Source organism: Seriola lalandi, unplaced genomic scaffold (assembly GCF_002814215.2).
Source record: "Seriola lalandi dorsalis isolate HSWRI2012SDOR001 ecotype SW California unplaced genomic scaffold, Sedor1 jcf7180002054678, whole genome shotgun sequence".
Lineage (NCBI taxonomy): Eukaryota > Metazoa > Chordata > Actinopteri > Carangiformes > Carangidae > Seriola > Seriola lalandi.
In genome coordinates, this window is record NW_019525231.1 from 1,565,683 (window position 1) to 1,585,189 (window position 19,507).

Sequence of the window (19,507 nt, forward strand, 5' to 3'; positions counted from 1 at the left end):
ACACATTACACAAGTTCATCTACAGCCTGTTTGTTTACCAAAGCAGACTTCAATTCAAAAGGCTCCAGGCTAATGTGTGAATTTCTGTGTGATTGCTGACAAAAAGTGACAAAACCAAGAAGAGATAACCTGTGCTGTACGTAGTCATACCTACATGTAATTAAGGCATTGTAAATGGTCAAAGAAATACCATAAAATATTTATGAAATCATCTGGATGGAACAGAAAAAGAAGTGAGATTTTTGTGCTTTGCATATAGAGCCACATAATTGCCAGTTTAATGTGAGGGACTTTTCTGAATATTAGGTGACTATTAAGTGACTATGTTATTAAGTGACTTTTATGATTCTGTTTTAATGTCATCATCTAATTTCCATAAATATATATTTTTTAATATTCTTTCTGGGAACATTAATTTTGTGCTTAGTGATATAATATGGATTTTTTAATGACTGTGGGGAAAGTGGACCTAAGTGGCAGCAAAATAAAAATAAAAAACATTACCATGGTATGTTTTGTTCTCATCTGAATGCACCACACTAAAAATATCCCTGGCTTTGATAAATATTTTTCATGGAGTATATGACAAACGTATTTTGCTCACTATCAATAGTAACTGATGCAGTATCAACACAAAAGTCAATCGGTGTTTGGCTCCATCTAGTGGCCACATGTTGTCACTGCGCTTCTCTTAGTACGAACAATAACAAGTGGAAAGGGAAATTAACGACACAGGCAATCAATCAGTTTTTAGAGAGGCCGTTGATAAAAACAAATGTGATCAAACATTATCTGAAGTTTGAAGCAAAAACTCGTATCATCATGTTGCCTTAACACAAAGTTTTTTGTTGGTTGCTATAGCAACATCACTCAGTTGCACGGGAGGAGACGCTGCTGTTCACAGTGAGTAACTCTAAGTGTGTGTACGAAGGACTTGTGATAAATAAAGAAGTGTTTCAGTAAGTTATTTGTATTATTTGTATTATATGTCTTTTGTCATTAGTTTATTTCGTGTAAAGCATCTGACATTCAGCTGTTACTAGCCACCGAGCACGAGCAATGTTAGCCAGATCTAACGTAAACAGAATTTAGCTAAGCTAAATTGAGATATTTCAGTGATCTTGAACGGTAAAACCAATATCTACAATCACAAGAGCATCGGAAATTTTACTGATGATCATTAAGTGGCACATTGTGGAAATTTGGGCCATGACTATTTTTATTGGACATAATATTATAAGCAAAGTTTTATTCTTATGGTGGCCTTACAGCTGCCAAATGGAAAAAAGTGGGTGTCAGACATCCGGTGTCTTTGGAGCAACTTCACGATTTGTCTTTAAATGATATCATTACAGGCTGCTTATATATAACAGAGATAACGTTAAATTACACCCCAGGGATTGTGGGTAATGTATTTTATTTGTCTTTGAGATTGCAGATGGAGGCCTCTTCACAAAGAACAGCTGGCAGGGGGCTGTGGAACAACCCCAAGGCCACTCCATACAGCAAGGAGACCCAGGATATGCTAAGATGTGAGATGATGCACTTGTTGATGTTCTGGTGTGGATAGTTAGGTATAAATGCTACATACACAGATAGAGGACTGACTGTGTGTATGTGTGTTAACTTTTTAAGTGTTTACCGCTGTTTAATGCTGTCTATTTTTCATCATGTTCCTCCCTTTGCCCAGTAATGATGCAGGAGTCAAGTCTCACCAACCGCCAGAAAAAACAGATCAATGAATGTCTGAAGAGTAAGTTTGAGTCCTTGGACATCTGGACATCTTTCCTGCAATACTCAGCATATAACATAACGTTAAAATATCACATTTTATTGGCCCTCTGATGAGTCCTTTCTCTACATTGAAATGTCAATTAGCTCCACATTTGCATGCCATTAATTAAAATAGACAACTGCCCAATGAGCATTGCATTTACTTTTCTGCTACACTGCTCCCTCAATACATTATTAGAATCATTAAGCATCACTACATTGCAAAATTGAAAACTTTTATGTTTTAAAATCTTTTCCTCCACAGACGGAGCAGCTTTGCCACTGCCCCCTGACCCCACATCGTCAGATTCTCCCCCTCAGCCTAAAACCAGTAAATCTATCCAGAAACGCCTGCCAGCCAAGCCTCAGAGACGCAGCGCTGAATCTTGTCAGTCTGGGAACAGCTACGTCAGAGAAAAGTTCCGTCCCGCTCCCACAAGTATGTTCTTGAAGCCAACATCTTTACTTGTTCTGAATGTGTTTTTACAGGCTTATGTTGCAAACAGTTGCAACACAGGTCATATGTCACTAAATCTATCTAAATTTGTAGTCACAGTTTTTTTTTAATCTTCTGCATCCTGAGAAACCATCTGTCATATTGTCATTCTCCTTATTTCGCTCTTATTTTAGGAGACTTAGAGAAAGAGAAGAGGAGGCTTCAGAATATACTGGCAACAGGACAAGAGGAGCCCACAGCTGCATCTTCCCAAAAGGTTCCTGCATGTTGGAAGCCAGACCTCATAGAGAGAGACGAGTATCAGGAAGGTGAGACTAAGATGATAGAGAAGAGTTACAGAGTTACAGTAAAATGTTCTGTGTAAGAGAGCAAGATGATCATGTTGATAGTCTTGTTTCTGATCATTTCAGCCTAAATAGGTAGGTCCACTGCGCCTTGAATAAGTCTAATATTATCTTCTGTCTGTGTCCTCTGTAGTTCTGGATGAGATAGAGGAGAGAAGACAGTTTCTGGCAGATATGGCCTCTCTAGGTCAGGAGAAGCAGTACATCAACATCATCAACAATGAAATATCCCAGGTAAATAAGCAACGGTTCACACTTTAGCTCAGATTACTCTGTATTATGCTGTACTGTATTTTGAAAAAGGTTTTTGTAACTTCAAATCTAATCTTAATCTTATATACAATGTAAGTAGGTGCTGACGGGCAGATCAGTAGCATTGCAAATAGATCCTTAAACTGGCATCAGGTTCACATTCTGTGCATACTGAAAGGGAAAAGGTAAAATCTATTCTCTTTGAAATACAACTGCATTGAAACCTGTGTTGTGTCATGACTCCAATCCAGAAAATCAGAGAACTGGAGATACTGGACAAGGCGCGCAGTTCCATGAAGGATGCAGTGACATCCAAGCGGAAAGAGGAGAGTGCAGAACAGACAGAAAATGTGGAAGAGACTGACCACTGACTCAATACCTGGAAATTACTTGGAAATGTGGTGCAAGCAATATAACAGCAGAACCATTCAACACAGACTCCTAACACATGTTCAGGTTATGAATTGATTGAGTGAAGTTCATTACAATGAGTGTGATACAATACAGCAGTGAAGACAAAACATGCTGTCGGGCCGTGAAAGCATTAAATTGACAAGAAACAAACATTATCTATTTGCATTAACTTATTTTATTTCTCTGCCTTCCAGTGTCAATATTTTTATATAATCCTGCTGCTGCTTTAGGACAATGTATAGCGCTACAGAAGCCCTTGGTTTCAGCTGGACAAGAAGACAGGCACAGAGCAGAAACAGACACAACAGAGATTACCATTTAAAATGGAGTTAAACCAGACAATCTCAATGCCAAAACAGGAACAGAATGCGTAAACAATATGGGCATTTACATTAGCTAAATGACGCTAATCCACATATGCAATTAAATAATGGCACTCATACAGTCTCAATATTAACATGTTTTTTTTCCAATTTAAAAAGGCAAAACACTGAAACAAGGAAAAGGCATAGTAAAATATAAATTAATGATTGCATATTCAGGTTTCCCCCAATGGTTAAAACTGTCATATACAGTTGTTAAAATATTGAATATCTGCCTTTTCTAATATTCATTATTGCATGTGTGACCTTTCATATTAATAAAACTTTCTACCAGACATCTGCAGTTTAGTAATTTCTATATCACTGTCCTCCACAACTTTTCTCAGTCTGTCTGATTTTGAATCCCACTTTTGTGTCTGCATTCATCCACGTGTTTGATGGTATGCATTTACAAAAATGACGAAAACAACAAACATTCACAATGAAGCAGCTAGAACCGTTTATGTATCCCATTGTTCATTGACCTTTCGTTCAAGGGTAGATGTTTCAAAATTTAAAGCAGGGTTCATCTTTAAAAAAAAAAAAAAAAAAAAAAAAACCTTTTACTTTCACTAGTACCACAGGCTCAAACCAGACATGACGTAATTCCTTCTCAGATATCCATCTACTGACCTTTGAACACAACGAGCACAGGAGACGGGTTTTCAAGGTGTGAGTAAAACATATTAAAAACTCATTAGATACCAGGGATAAAATTGCATCCAACTGATTCATTCAAGGTGAACTGACAGACTGTTGAACCTTGAGGGCAGAGTGGCTGTGCAATGCAGGGAAAGTGAAGCGAGAACATACAACAAATCAGTGCAGTGATGTAGAAACCTAATCTAAACTTCACTAGCTTGAAAGGTCAGAGAGCTTGCAAATACATCAGCTCTTAAAGCACTTGAGTAGTTGTACTGTCTTAACACACAAAGGCAACAGATAATAGTCACTGAAGAGACTTTTTGGAGAAGCATCAAGTAAGACATGAGCAGGGAGAGGGTTCTGGGTTGCACTTTAGAGTCATTAATAAGACATTTACAGGAAAACGACATCTCATCTTGACCTGATGTACCTCTTTTCTCACATCCTTTTTTATTTTCCTTAGTCTTGTTAAAACAGTCTCATATCCTCTTGGAAGTGAATATGTCCTCTGTTGTTCAGCTCTTCTCTTTGCGAGGGCTGTGGCTATTGCCTGGTTCTCCTTTATTGCTCAGCCGCTTCAGCACCTTAATGGGTTTGAACTTTGGCGCTTTTTTCTTCTGCTGGTCGCTGTCCGGCTCCTTATGGAAGTCTGATGAGGAAGAAAATAAGAAATAAATTGATATTAAAACTCACATAGGTTCTAATGTTTAGTGACTGCTCTCAACTAAAGAGTCTTTCACCAGCTACAAATGAAACTGACTCATCATTCCTACCTTTCTTCTTCAGCATGGCCTCCATAAGTTTATCCTCCTCTTCTTCCCTGTGACAGAAAGGTTGTTAGATCACTGGTAGTTGCAAACATCACCGATCAGTGCAACCTGGCTCTCTGCAGAGTTATTGATTACCTCTGTCTGTCCTGGTCCATGTTGTTGACGATTTGGTTGCGTTGTTCAATGATGGTAACCAGCTCAGCCATCAGCTCCTGCTCCCGGCTCTTGTCCTCGTCAGTCCAGTCTTTCTCTGAGAAGGAATGGGAAGTTGATGAATTATTTATTGTATACCATTTACTATTCATATATTATTTATTATATAATATATATAATAAATATCAGAATTGAGTTACGAGCACACTTTGTAGGTGTTTGGAAGATTTATCAATTATCCATGCAACAGTAACACCAGTAAGTAAACGTGTAAATGCACATCATCGTCAGAGCAGATAACTCACCGGAGAGTCCTTCACTGTTGATGGGTGTATGCAGTGTATGTAACAAGTACTGATGTTCTAAAGTATGGCATGTTTTAGTGAATGGAAGTGGAAATACTATTGTTTAACATCAAGCGTTTTTTGTTGCACATGTCAGAATAGAGTGGTTCTTCTTTAGTGTAATCTGTGTGTAGATGTGTAGCTAAAGTGTGACACGACTCACACATAACACACAAGGCAAACAGGCAATGAATATGACTATACGTGATAAGGCCAAGCACACCTGGTTTGTTGAGAAGACACCTCAGCTCATACTCCACATCAGCTTGCCTCTCCTCCAGGTTCTGCTGCTTCGCCCTGCAGTGAGCAACATACACACTGTGTGTTAGAAACTGGTATCCTCCCATTTATTACTTTTAACCAACCTTCTGCAAGGTAAAGAAATAACAGAGAAACAACTAAGAAAACATCTCATCCTCCCTAAAAACAAGACTTTTTCAAACAGCTTATGTAGCAAAAATATTGTATGTATGCTTATCTGACTCTATTCCATGTATAGTTTGAGATTTTCTCTTTCAAATTATTTGATGTTAAAATCAACTTTGTTTCAGAAACATCTCAAAACTTTGCTACAACACAATCTACTTCTCCACTGTCCATCATTATGCTCACTTTGTTCCACACAACCATATTTCCTCCAAACAATGGCTGAAATCACAGCTTCAGTCTCAACCCTCACGTACAGCTGTGTCATCATTAATTAGAACCACCATATCTTAGTTCACTCATTAATGAAGCGGTTATTTGTAATTAAAGTGACTGACGATTGAAGGAATCTGCAACACTGGTGTCACATTCACATGACAGATTGTGAGTCACTCTGGTGTCAGGTTATATGACTGATGGGCACAGAGGTCAAACGCTTCAAACATCTGCCTCTTCCTGCAGCCTGAAACTCACGTGTACACCAGCTCAGCCTCTCGTCGGACTAAAAGGTGTTTCTCGTGGATCAGAGTGAACCAGTCCACCAACAGGTGCTCTTCATCCTCATCTGTGATCACAACAGAGGAAGAGAAGGATACATATTTAATTGACATTCTATTTATTGTTCTTTTTAGGCAAAATAAAAGGCATCTAGGCTACTTTGCCTCTTGCCTAAGTGACAATTTGTGATTCATATTCTCCAGGAAAGTAATGTTTCAGTTTTGAATATAGTGCAACTTTCATGTGGGGACTCGAGGAACACCCCTAAAAGCGTTGCACGATACCATTAGGGTTGTCTCTCAGTTTCTTCTCCAGCTCCACTCCTCTCTGCTCCAGCTCATCCAGCTGTTTCTCCAGCTGACCCATCTCCCCGTGGATGTCCTCCACGGGGATAAACTGATCCGACTGCACCTGCAGGGAGGTTTGGACACAATGGGTCATTTGAATACTTCTTCTGTGTTTGACCCAGAATTGGAAATGTGCATTCTAACCATTTTGCTTCTATGCTGAAGCTGATTCTTTAGTTTTAATACCTTGCGTTTGATTAGTGGGAAGCCATGGCCAGGGGCCGGGGGTCTGGCAGGACGAGGGCCTTTGGGTGGTCTGTTTTTGGATTTAGCAGGGGAGGGAGAAGCTTTCCTGTTGAACGGGTTCTCCTTACATATCCGCTAAAATGAGAACAGCAGGGCAGACCTCTGAATTCATATAATGTGCAAAACGCATTGCTTTATATTGCTTTTTTGGAGGTGGTCCTATTACCTTGATGTGTGATTGGGTGCCCCCTGAGGCCAGTGGGCTGGGTGTCGTCAGGGGTCGTGGTGGAGGGGCTCCAGCCCCTTTGGTCCCCGAACTGCGACTGGTCTGTGGGGTGGCTGGAGCTGAGCTGGCATTTGATGGCATGGGAGAAGGGTAGGGGCTGGGGGAAGGATGTGGCAGGCGCTCGGTCGAGGAGGAGGAGGGGGAGGCCGTAGAGTCACACGGTGAACAGATGGAAGGCTCTGAGAGACTTTTGGTGAAGGCGTGTTCCTGGTCGCTGCTGGCACTGCCACTCAAGGGGGGCTGGGAGGAGCTGTGGTCTGAGCCAGAGGACAGACTCTCTATGCTGAGAGCTGGAGAGGGAGAGCAAGAGGAGGGCTGCGAGTGAGGGAGAACTGAAGAAGAAGGTTTTGGTAAAAACAGCAGAGTGCAGAAATGACACAGGAAGTAGTTGGAGTGGATTGAAATGAAGAGAGGATGGGGGAAAGTACAAAAAACAATGAACATCTATATACAATATCCCTCTGTCTCATCTATTATTATTTGCATACAGGGTATGTTTTGTTCCTTTAGCTCTGTACTCACACCTTAGTGTCACTGTGCAGTACAAAAGCATTTTATATTCGAAAGTGTGTGAATGAACCGTTTAGGAGTAGAAGCTTTACACATATAAACTATGCATCAGTGTTGAGGTATATTTTGTCACTCAATGTGCAGAAGACAAAGCAAAGGGCATGAAGTTGAATGTAGGTGTGAAATTTGCATTTGTGGGCTGCAGTCTCTCAACGAGAGGACACATCAGTGATGAGGAGGAAGTGGGAGGAAGCAGACTATGATGAGGCTGAAAAATCTGACACAGCCAAGATAATGCACTAAAGCAATGCACCAACAGTTTGGTATGTTGTTATGGGTTTGCAGATATGAGGGTGTAGTGGTTGATAGAAGATTGTGCAACAACAACCACAGTGCAACAGATCACCATACCACAAGATGATATGCCATCAGTCCCATAAAGCATGCATGCAGACTCTGTCTCTGAGCCAAATATTAAATACAATTATATTTATTACTACTTTAATTTGTCCAATTACATTTGATCCAATGAATAACAAAGTATGTTTAAAATGGCTAAAATTCTTATATGATGTGGACACTTTAAGATCATGGTTTAATTTCTACAAAAATACTGCAAAAAATGAGTTTTCCAATAAATAACCAAATACAACAGTAACCTGTAGTGACAGCAAAGGAAACTATAGCATGAGCAGACGCATGTTCTCCTCCACAAACTTATTCATTTCTACCTTAAGACCCTCAATGATCTGTCTGACAATACAGAATAAAATCTATAGTGTTCTTTTTGCATTTCATTCCAGTATAAGATGTTTGCTGTTCTGATAAAACTCACCTAGATTAGCAGCAGCTGGTTGTGGAGCCCGGGGTGCCGGACGTTTCTTACTCCTTGCGCTCCCGGGGCTGGCAGAGCGGGATGAGCTTCCTCCACTAGGGGGAGTCTCTGTACCTGTCGCATCAGCCGCCTGAGTGATGCTGTACCACGGGTGACTAGCCACCACTGTGGGTGGAATTGCACCCCCTTCACTCCCCTCTTCTTCCTCTACCTCGTTATTTTCATCATCATCATCATCATCCTCAAATGGGTTGGAGGGTGGAGGGGGTGTACTGGGCCTGGAGCCTTCCCCTTTGAGAGAGGACAGAGAGCCTGTATTGGGAGGTGTTGCCAATCCACCAGGGGGAGGGGGAGGGGCTTTCTTCTTCTTAGATTCTGACTGGACCAAGGCCAGCCAAGGTGGGTCTTTGGGTTTATGGGTGCCACTCGACAAGCTGGACAGTGAAGATACACAAATATGGATGGAGGGGTCACAGAGGGGAAGACAACAAAACAACAGCCAAATGGAGGCACGGAGGAGCAAACAAGTACAGTGCATGCTATAACAAGATGTCATTCAGAGAAAGACTGCTGATACGATTAAGGCAGGTGAAATGGTGGCAATGAACAGGAAAAGAGGAAAATGAGCTACCTTCCAGGAGACTGTGATCTTTCTCGAGGTTTGGGAGGAGTTGGAGGCTTCTGATGTTCAGCTGTGATTTCAGATAAAATGTCAAGATGAGTATCAAATGGTATATTTATCTTTATAATAATGTATGTCCTGCAATAAGCACACACCCACTGCAAGGCCGTCTGTAGTTCGGGGCAACCGAACCCGCGGGGCGGGACGAGGAGGAGGGGTCGGTTCAGAAACCCTGCGAGGTGCTGGCACCGGCCGACTGGCACCTTCATGATGAGTGACAGGTGCAGAGGGGAGGTCCCCATTGGCCGTATGTTTGTCTGGTGTTTGAGTGTCTTTCTCTTTCTCTCCCTCCTCCTCTTCATCACTCTCGTCAAAAGGGTTCGGAGGAGAAGAAGAACGTGGCATCTCCTCTGTCGCTCCACTACCATCCATCTCTTTTAATGTTTCCAAAGAGTCTGCTTTACTTGTTGGAACAGGAGTGACTGAGACAGAGTCATTGGCAGACATGTCAGCATCGTTTGTTCGACCCACTGGGGATGGAGTCTTGGCCTCGTCCCTCTCAGAGGGCGAAGTGTGAGGAGTTGTGCTGCGACCAATCCTGGCAGACTGAGCTGCCATTGGTTTTTTGCTAAGATCTGGTCGGCCATTCTGGTTGGCTAAAGCATGCCTTGCAAGGTGATGTGTGCAGACCAGAGCCCCGGTGTCACTCCCCAATTTGTAAGATCCAGGAAGCAGAGTGCTGTGACACTCTGTGCACCTGAGACAACAGTGACACAGGAGGACAGTAAGATCATCAATGGGCCACAAAGACTGTTGAGATACTATATAAAGCTACAAACCATGAATCATTATTAAGTAAGCACAAATATACCAAAATACACTCAGAAATCTGGTATTGTTTTACACGAAAAAAAAATGAACTTGAACTAAATGTTCTTCAGTTATAAGTCTTAAGATTTTCATGAAATCAAACCCTAATTTATGACACTATTTATTACAGCCATTTTTTCATCAATAGCCAATCAAAGTAGTTTTCATTGTTTGTGCCACGAGTCTGTCAAATTGACAAATTATGATAATGTACTGGTAACACAAACTGAACACTTCCTCCTGCTGTGAACTAATCTAATTAAAAGCATTCAACTAGTGAAACATGGATAGCGTTTTTATCGCATGATAGAAAAAGGCCAATTACCGCCTGACCTCTTCAGTTAAACAATATGAGCTTGTGTGGCTGCACTGTAAACAGATAAACCAGTTGCTCTTATGTTGTATTTCTAACAAAGCATGAAACTGTAGTATTAAACTGCACTTGCTGTTACCACCGCAAACCATGGGTGTCACCAAGTCATCCATGACTGAAATCTTAAGGATTATAACTTCAAGAAAATGAAAAGTGTATTCTTTTCATTACATTGTTAGAAAATACAGGGCTGTAGTGTTCACTCAGAGCTAAATAAAGTAGTAGTCAGTAGCTGTAAGCCGCAGCATTCACCTGAAGCAGTTGCGATGGTAGAGCTTGCCGTCCACCAGAAACCTCTGCACAAGGTGGACATGTTTCTGGCAGGCAGCGCAGGTGCTGCTGAGCGTGCTGCGCCTGGCCCCTGCAAACGCTGCCACACCTGTCTGCGTTGGCTGGCTCGACTAGTGCAAATGACCGGGACATTGTTCGCAGGGAGGGGACAGGGCGGAGACGTCAGGGGAAGGGGGGAAGATGGAGAGTAATGGGGGAGGGGGGAGATCAAACACGGAGTCAGGATTTGAGGATGTGGACCGTTCATTCTTTTAGGCTAACTACATCTGATTGGGTACTGCAACATCTACTGCTCATTGATTCATGTGGTTCACTACTGCATCTTTTTCATTTAAAAATCACAATTGTATGTCATGATAAAAAAGTGTTAATTAGTAAAAAATCCAAACAGCTCTTGTTAGTGGCTCTAAGAGTCACACATCTGGGATATGATTGATTTCTAGGATTGATATATTGTTTTAGGCATTTGTTTTTTGCATTAAGTAGATAGAAGCAGCATATTCAAAAACTTGGCACACAGTGTTAGAATAGTACAACAGTTAGTCTCTTATGTACAAGAGATGGTTAAAAAAAAAAACGACTGACCTAACTGTTTTGCTTTCAACTCCTAGCCCACCCCCCACCCCCATCCTACTGCCTAGGCTCAGGACCAGAGAGTGGAGGGGGGATCAGATGTGAGGAGGAAGAAGAACAGGAAGAGGAGGGAGTTGAATGGTTTTCCATCTGAGAATTTGGGGGGGTGGGGTGGAAGTTGTGGAGGAGGGTGGCAGTACATGGGAGTATGGGGATGAAGGAAAGAAGTTGAAGGCATGCGAAAGAAAAGAGAGACAGGATACAGAGGCTATCTTTATAGACTTACTCTACCTTGTTTTTCCCCTGCTGTGCAACACAAAGCCCACACAAGGAAGTGGTGATTATAAAAAACATATATGGATATTGTTCATTGTTGTACTCAAATGCCAGGATGGGATTTGTATTGTACATATCTGATGAGTTAATACCCCAAAAATAGCAGATTAGATATTCCAAGGCTTCAGATAGACACCAATATACTACTAAAAAAATATGTGAGTGTGCTTATCCGGGCCTCAAAGGGAAACCATAAACAAAATATTACTTAAAAATACTTTAATAGCTTTATAACATGCAGGTTCAGCAGATACTTTTAGCATGCAGAGCATATAGAGTTTAGTGTTGCCTAAAGTCTACCAGGCCTTAGAAATTAAAAAAAGAAGAAGAAAATCAACACATGCATGAGGGTACCTCCTGGTACATCTCTATGCCCTTTCCTGCAGCCAAGTCTTGTTCTCACCTCAGACTCAACCACTTTGTCTTCCAAAGGGGTCGGAGTCCTTTTCTGGACTGGCTCGTTATGATCAACAGAACTCAGCCTCTTCATGCAAGGAGGGTTTGCTGTAAAAGAGGAAGTAGAGGAAATCATCAGTTAATGACAGGAACAAATTAAATAAGTTGTTGTTGTCACACCCACAAGTTAAGTTGCTCCATCTCAACATGTGTTGGAGTGGACAGTTTACATGGCTTTCAAAAGATCAGATGAGAAATACACTAAAAAAATGATTTTTTGTAAATTGTAGTACTCTTGTATTACATTAATGGCTATACCTGTTAAGTGTACGGTCAAAAAAAACTTGCTGGGCTTTTAATATCAAGATTAAAATCTAACTATCAAATGTCTTTTATGGAGTTCACACTGCTGCAAGTCAAATCCAGTTGAATTTAGGGCACCAACCTTGAGACTTGTTGTTGAAGAAGTTGTAATACTGGGAGACGTAGGTGATGACGCTGAGCCGGTCAGGCACTTTCATGGACACCATGTCTTCTGGGTCCAACAGGGCTGGAATCCCCAGCTGTGTCTCGGCCACTTCAAATGCCTACAATGAGGCGATAACAGAGAAAAGGAGGGACAGGGGGAGATGAGAGAGGTAGGTGAGGGTAGGAGATAAGAAAGAAGCTGAGAAACAGGGAGTGTTGAGTTTATATACATGCCTATAATTCAATCATACTCAAAGACAGTGATCTGATCAGTGCAGCTGTTATCTCTTCACCTTGACCAGGTGACCCAACTCGTATTATGGGCAAAATAAGACTCACCCAACAGACCTGGATTAGAAGTGGAGTGAAGTGATTGTAGTATTTTGTCCTAATTACCATCAGTGTTTTGGGACTAATTCTTACAATGTAATGGAGAATGACAGTGATGTCTGTTTTTCATACTGTATATGACTTCACAATGCTTCAAGCAGCACAAACAAAAATCCATTCCCCTTCATTGTACTGGGGTGGCAGGAGAAATCTCAGACACTGATATCCCAAATCTCGGCAAATAAAACTGAAACTAGACACACAGCTACATACCACTACAGGCAAGTGAGAAAGTATGTTTTTTTAATAATTTGGCTGAACCTACCCTTTCGTTACGCTATCAATATACAGTTAGATTACTACACACCATGAAAATGTTTTAATCAAGCTAAACCCTTAATCAGTTATTTGTCTCCATGTAAACATACTGATGACAAAATAATATCTTTAATGTGTGAAACGAACCAAGATGCTTGCCATAACTCACCAACCCGCAGATACTTTATGCCCTGAATAATGTAACTCTGCTGCCAAAACATCAGTCACTTGTTCACAATGTAGTGGTTAGTCCTTTGAGGATAACCATCACTCTAATGAAAAATTCCATTGAAGAAAGAAGAGTGCGAGTAGGGTTACATAACAACACGGATACAATCATTGGCAGTTACACAACCATGACATAATCCGGCCAGCAAATGCTAAACATGAGAACCAAACCTAAATTAATCAAAATGCATTGTACTGCAGTCTACCCTGTACTTAGTGGTTCTGTCCTCTTAGTTTTACCCATCTATTGTCCTCCAATCTACTAAACACTAATGAATGCTGTAGACTTATTAATGATATTAATGATCCACCACAAAGACCTATTTCACAGCCACATGCCAACGCAGTCACCAAAACAAGCACACTGCTGCTCTTGGTAAAGACATCAATAGCTCACATGAACCTATTTTAGTTTTAGAAATTGAGAGACTTTGAAAAGCAGTTCGGATGACTGTTGTAGTCCAAAACAGGATGCAAGTATGAGTCACTGTCCTGTCAGACTGATGCAGTGATGCCTGCTAAATGGATCAACAGGAGGTCAGATCCAGGTCATTTACAGTATATTGAGGATAGGGCTAAATTTAATTTAATGTGCGTGACATTTAAAAGTTTTAAAAAAAAAAAGAAGAAAGACAACATGACATGGGTGGGGCAGCAATAGAGCGCAAGCGAGTGGAATTGAAAATGACAGTTGTAGTAATTTTATTTGCTGCCTATACAGTGTAATGTAATTCGGTGTTGCAGTAATGTGTGAAGAACTGTGGTTGAGAGTAGCTCCCAAACACTGACAACAATGGATCAACCTTTGACAACAGTCTCATATGAACCGGGTCAAACACAGGTTGAACATGTCAGTATACCTGCATCTCCTGTATGAAAAGGCTATAAGAGAATTAATCCAGGGAGAGAAACAAGCATGACCAAATTAAAGAAGCTCATATCTGACCTCAAAGCTTTGCATGCTCTCTACATTAACAGTCATGGATTAATCACTCAAGCTTGGGCCTTATGGATACTGTTAAGTACTTGCTTTATTTATAAAAACGCAAATGTCAAACAGCACACTGAGAGTTTCTTTCTGGTGCTACCACCAGTCGCCTCACTTTCCCTGAAAGCTGCTGGATGAAAAAAAATGTAAACAGCAGCAAAGAGCTGCCAAAGCTCAGCTCAGACTGAAGATGTGGAGACTCCCACTTCATCCCTCAATGTTCTGTTGGCTTACAGAAGATGTGGAAAAACCCAACGAGGAAAATACGATAAAAAAAATTTCTTGGATTCGTTATACTTATAATATAAAGCTGCAAATTCAGCACTTCCACACTCAAAATCCTCTCTACATGGTCTCCGGACAAGCTTATGTCAAGGATTTTCTTCGTTTAAAAAAAAAAAAAAAAAAAAAAAATCTTTTTGGATGCTGAAAGCTCTGGCTCCCTCCCTCTTTGCCCTCATCAGGGTCCATCAGGATTAAGTAACACTTCTCTCCAGACAGACAGTCAAACACACTGAAGCCACACCCACCATGACTGCATGTAATTATAAGGCTTAATAATTTTGTGGCTGAATGAAGCACATGCAGTAACAGATGGAAGTGATAGATAAAAATTAGCTCACAGGTGATTAAACTCACCCTCCCTGTAACGGCCAACCGCCACACTGACATCACCATACAACAAAACATCAGAGGAATGATCTAACCTCGAAACATACAGCTGTAAAACTGACTCACCAGTCGGTTGTTCTCGTAGACATTCTCTTTAGACAGCAAGCCAAAGTTTCTGGAATCACAAGAGGATAAATGTTAAAATTCAAAACAACATGTGAGACCTGGCTGAGCATGCAGGTAGCCAGTCTGTACATTTACATAGCCTGCAACAACTGCAACTCATGATATCTCCTTTTAGAACAGAGATCATACTGAAGATCATAAAGAAGTAACTGTCCATGCCATGCTATTACAGTACAGAACTGTATATAGCTTGCTGGCCTATTTCCAGCTATGCTATGAACCATCAAAAAGCTATTATTGGTTTGACAGCAAGATAGGCAGACATGGTGTTCAGCTAAGCTTCCCAGCTACCGCTGCAGACAATTGATCCCAAACCACACATAAATAATGTCTGATGTGAAAACCTGCCAGGACAAAAGGAAAAAAGTAGCTGCACTAAACGGGAGCGATGGGCTGATAATTACAAGGCTGTGCTCTGAAATGCCTGGAGCGAGGAACTAAAGCCGTTCTCTCACCAGTAAACATCCTGCAGTAAAACTAGAAAATGTCTGAGGTGTTCTGGGATGAAAGTGTGGTTGTGTGTATAAAGTAAATTTATGTTGACTCAAGTGTCTAGCAGAAGGACAACAGTATGGTGGAAAAAACAACACATCGACCCTGGTGAGAGCTTGTGGAGACCATGCGGAACTCTCAACAAGGCAAAACCCTGTGAATGAGCTCCGTGTTGGAGCCACACAAAGTGACCTCTGTTCTCTCTAATCTAGTTCCCATGGTCACAAACACACACTGAGCAGCACCTCTAATATCAAGATCATGTCAAAACAAGTCCACTGGGGCAGGTCTGCCAACATAGCCAGATGGAACCTTAAAAATAATACTGTCAAAACTGTTGTTGGGAGTTTAAATTTGCCCCTCACAGAACAGACAGTGCCAGCCGACACTGACACGGATGATGGAGGGCTGTGTGTGATTTGAGTTGCGAACCTAATCCACTGTGAGTCAGAGTCTCGCTCCAAGGTTTATTTTGGGAAAGAGGACTGCTGAGGAACGGTGTGTGTGTGTGTGTGTGTGTATGTGAGTGTGTCAGGCATTTAAAATCCACATGATGAAAACCTGGATGAACCAGTATATCTGCTAGATCTGGTTCAGTCAGATGGAAAAGTTTGTGCTTCAGTAAGGAGGATTGGGATTTAGTACTGTTGTGACAGTCAAAAATGAAATTTATAGTTATAATCAGTAATTTCAGTAGAGGAGTTGTTTCAATTCAGAGAGGACAAAAAAACAAAGCAGTAAAACAAAATAGGTGATCTGAGTGTGTGCACTGCTAAATTGCATGACAGTTTGATCAGGAGCGTTATATGAACACAATTGAATTTAAATTCAATTTTGACTGTGCTGTCTCATGCAGTTTGGATAACTAGGCCACTGATGATTTCTTGCAGCCATATGTAATCCCTCTCCAGAGAGCTGAGTGACCGCTGGTCTCGGCTGAGGAAACTAAGATGAGGCCATTTGCTGTGCTTACGTCTCTCCTCTGGATCAGGGTGATGTATTTTGATGAGGATACATTGGCTGCAATGAGTGCAGGGTGGCTCTACATTGGCCCGGCCCAGCATTAGAGTTAAATCCAGTTTGACAGGCGGAGGTCTCAGCTGCAGATTAGCCTGACGGACTGTCTGTCTGGATCAGAGCACTTTGGCTCGGCCAATGCGTCTACACGCAGGGCTGAAGACGGACGCATGCTGGGACACAAATTGGAGAGACAAACCTCAAAAGGTTGTGTGTTTAGGATTTTCTCCACTGTCATACTTTGAGTCTTACTGCTGTGATGTGTATGCAGATATATTCCACTTCACTGACTTGTCCTCCAGTGATTGCTCCAGTGAATGTTTGCTCTGCTGCCATCCAAGCATAGTCCAATTTGCTCACAAAAGTCTGGACCACCTGAGAGGTGAACAGCATGAGCAAGATACCTACTGTCTAGAATCATTCTATCAGACCACATTTTCCTCCAGGACAGAGGAGGGACATAACATGTCATTTAGCAGATGCTTTTACACAATCCTTGTACAACAACAAGGGTCACCAACTTGTTTCAGTAGGAATCAAACCACTAATCCTGATGCTGTCAACAGGCTGCTCTACACACTTAGATACACAGGCCCCATTCAGCTACATGGGACTAGTGCTTTTCCACAGAGATGCATTTCCAATGTGAGTCATATGAATGTCCGAGTTTCTGTTTACTGTCACACTGCAAATACTAGAAACTTTTCAAATCAAAATGATCCAATTGGGGCATCGAGTAGCTCAGTTGGTTGAGCATCCGCCCCATATGCAGAGGCTAAGGTAATCGCTGCAGATGGCCCCGTTTCGAGTCAGCCCTTTGCTGCATGTCATTCTCCCTCTCACTGCCTCCCCATTTCCTGTCTCTCTCTAATGCACTGTCTATAAAGGCATAAAAGGCCCCAAAAAATAATAATAATAATAAAAAAATATAAAAAAAGATCCAATTATTTGATGGTGATGATGGTCCCCTCATCTGGGAGGTAAGTTCAAAAAGAAATAGGTAGGTTGTCAAATAAATAACACAATTTGTACTTTTAGCATGATCAAGGCTGGATGAACACACAACTGTAAGCAAGCTACCAGCTCAGAGTTGAAAAATTAGTAAGATATGATATTTTCTGTTTTTGGTCTATACCAAGACAATAGAAAGTCATCACTTCCTCATGCCTATAATAGCCATTTTAACTCACACTGACACTGCTGCTGTACTTTGTGGTTGCTTCTGTACTGTGTGAGTAGGTGTAAAACGAAGAGAGGAGGGGTGTGTTGTTACAGAGGGGGTATGGCTTGTCAGCCTGAATTAATTACAGCACACTGGCCTCTCACTGTCTCATAAAAATATTATTACTGGTGGTTTTGGCTATGATATAACATACACAGAAACATATTAAAACATACAGTTTTGACCAATATAACACAAATGGCATGTTTTTTGCTGCAAAAGTTATATAACAAGTAGCATAATCATATTCAGCCATGCTAATGTCGAAGCTTTCTACTTAAAATTTATTCAAAAAAGAAAAAACTGTAGTCTTTGTTGACTGGCGCTTTACATAATCACATTCCTTATAAAACTTTTCACAGAATAATCTAGGGCAGATAAGTTCCTGGCTACTAAGTATGTTCTGCATTGGTATCCTGAATGAATTAACATGGAATACAAATTCAAAGACAACAGTTAGCAGCCTGTCACCCCTCAAAGAGATGTGTCCGTCTTTGACTGGAGCCAGATGCTATTTCCAAAACCAGTTTATAATGGCAATAAAATTATTGTTAAGTGATTTCTCGATTGCAATGGCCTGTCACGTTAGTTAGTAGCAATGTTACATTGTTAGACTGCTGGCTACTTACATTAAATCTGGTCTGTAACGATGTATTATGGCACAAAATGCCAAACCGTCCCGAAAGGACGTTGACATGTCCTTTATTTCCACATCGTTGTAATTTTCACACTGTATCCGACACCACTCCTGGAGAGCCTTCAGGGATCCCATCATACTGCTGTCACAGAAATCGAAGTATTCTTGTCAAATAAAATCGACGTTTTTTGTCCCCGGCGTGGCAGGAGACAATGCAAAGTCTTTTCTTCAGTCATAGGCGAGTCATCGCCAGCGTTTCAGTGAAGGGGCGACAGGCAGGCAACACCCGATGATACGATTCGTTACATTCATCTACAGCCAGTGAGTCACGTTAAAAAGACTAGCACGGCTTGCTAGCTAGATGTTAGCTAACTTTTGCAACTACAACAAGCATTATGCCCCCGCTTTATCTCCTGCACCGAGTTTTCCAGGCAGCGAATAACGTTACAACATCTAAACTGGAACTTTGACCAGAGCCACCCGGTTAAAACACGGCTGATATCCAGAGCAGATGACGGTAGCTTGCCAACAAAGTTCTTGACGTAGCCAAGTTAGCTAATGTTAACCAGCTCAGGTATCCCGCTGTTAGCTCCTGTAGGCAGTTTGCAGGTTTGTCTGTTTTGGTGGGCGCTGGCACCGTGAGAATAGTCTTCCGTGATGCAGTTTGGCGAGGAGACAGAGGTGATAGTTTCCTCCTTGAGATGGACCACAACACGGTTTTTGGTTGGTGCAATCACTGCAACAACGGCTGTTAAAACACTGGTTAAAAGGTCCGTTACACCGCGCGCTGCTCCTGTCGCCCTCTTTGCGACAAGAAAATTAACAGTAAAAAACACATCCCGGGCAATTAATGTTGATCAAGCCTGCTTGGTGCCAGTGACAAGCCATGTTAGCTGCATCGATTGGCAGTCTGCCTGCCACCGTACCCAATGTCATGTTGTTGTTT

General features: G+C 41.5%; 2 protein-coding genes across 3 annotated transcripts; one reads left to right on the plus strand and one right to left on the minus strand.

The window, feature by feature from the left end:
• Nucleotides 1-613: 613 nt before the first annotated feature.
• On the plus strand, nucleotides 614-3,390 carry cunh22orf23 (chromosome unknown C22orf23 homolog). Its single transcript, XM_023422112.2, has 7 exons — nucleotides 614-903; nucleotides 1,432-1,532; nucleotides 1,691-1,753; nucleotides 2,039-2,212; nucleotides 2,404-2,538; nucleotides 2,708-2,808; nucleotides 3,078-3,390. The coding sequence occupies exons 2-7, from the start codon at nucleotides 1,439-1,441 to the stop codon at nucleotides 3,195-3,197; spliced, it is 687 nt and encodes a 228-aa protein (XP_023277880.1). The 5' UTR covers nucleotides 614-903; nucleotides 1,432-1,438; the 3' UTR covers nucleotides 3,198-3,390.
• Nucleotides 3,391-3,392: 2 nt separating this feature from the next.
• micall1a (MICAL-like 1a) lies at nucleotides 3,393-19,476 on the minus strand. 2 transcript variants are annotated; one of them, XM_023422111.2, is made up of 16 exons: nucleotides 18,554-19,476; nucleotides 15,134-15,182; nucleotides 12,509-12,650; nucleotides 12,071-12,171; nucleotides 10,720-10,868; nucleotides 9,380-9,981; nucleotides 9,234-9,294; nucleotides 8,603-9,036; nucleotides 7,198-7,547; nucleotides 6,972-7,106; nucleotides 6,723-6,849; nucleotides 6,415-6,505; nucleotides 5,738-5,811; nucleotides 5,153-5,267; nucleotides 5,021-5,067; nucleotides 3,393-4,896 (listed from the first exon to the last, which is right to left on the minus strand). In XM_023422111.2, the coding sequence occupies exons 1-16, from the start codon at nucleotides 18,697-18,699 to the stop codon at nucleotides 4,763-4,765; spliced, it is 2,757 nt and encodes a 918-aa protein (XP_023277879.1). In that variant the 5' UTR covers nucleotides 18,700-19,476; the 3' UTR covers nucleotides 3,393-4,762. The 2 variants fall into 2 exon arrangements, with proteins under 2 accessions (XP_023277879.1, XP_023277878.1); XM_023422110.2 differs by having other exon boundaries at nucleotides 7,198-7,589.
• Between the last annotated feature and the right edge of the window lie 31 nt (nucleotides 19,477-19,507).

Bases quoted from the DNA above. Each gene is read 5' to 3' on its own strand.
- micall1a (XM_023422110.2), bottom strand. From the start codon at position 18,699: ATGATGGGATCCCTGAAGGCTCTCCAGGAGTGGTGTCGGATACAGTGT. The intron at 9,037-9,233 runs GTAGCTCATTTT...TTCACTGTCCAG, and splicing joins AGATCACAGTCTCCTGGAAG to CTTGTCGAGTGGCACCCATA. The intron at 6,850-6,971 runs GTATTAAAACTA...ACCTCCCTGCAG, and splicing joins TCCCACTAATCAAACGCAAG to GTGCAGTCGGATCAGTTTAT.
- cunh22orf23 (XM_023422112.2), top strand. From the start codon at position 1,439: ATGGAGGCCTCTTCACAAAGAACAGCTGGCAGGGGGCTGTGGAACAAC. The intron at 1,533-1,690 runs GTGAGATGATGC...CCCTTTGCCCAG, and splicing joins GACCCAGGATATGCTAAGAT to TAATGATGCAGGAGTCAAGT. The intron at 1,754-2,038 runs GTAAGTTTGAGT...TTTCCTCCACAG, and splicing joins GATCAATGAATGTCTGAAGA to ACGGAGCAGCTTTGCCACTG.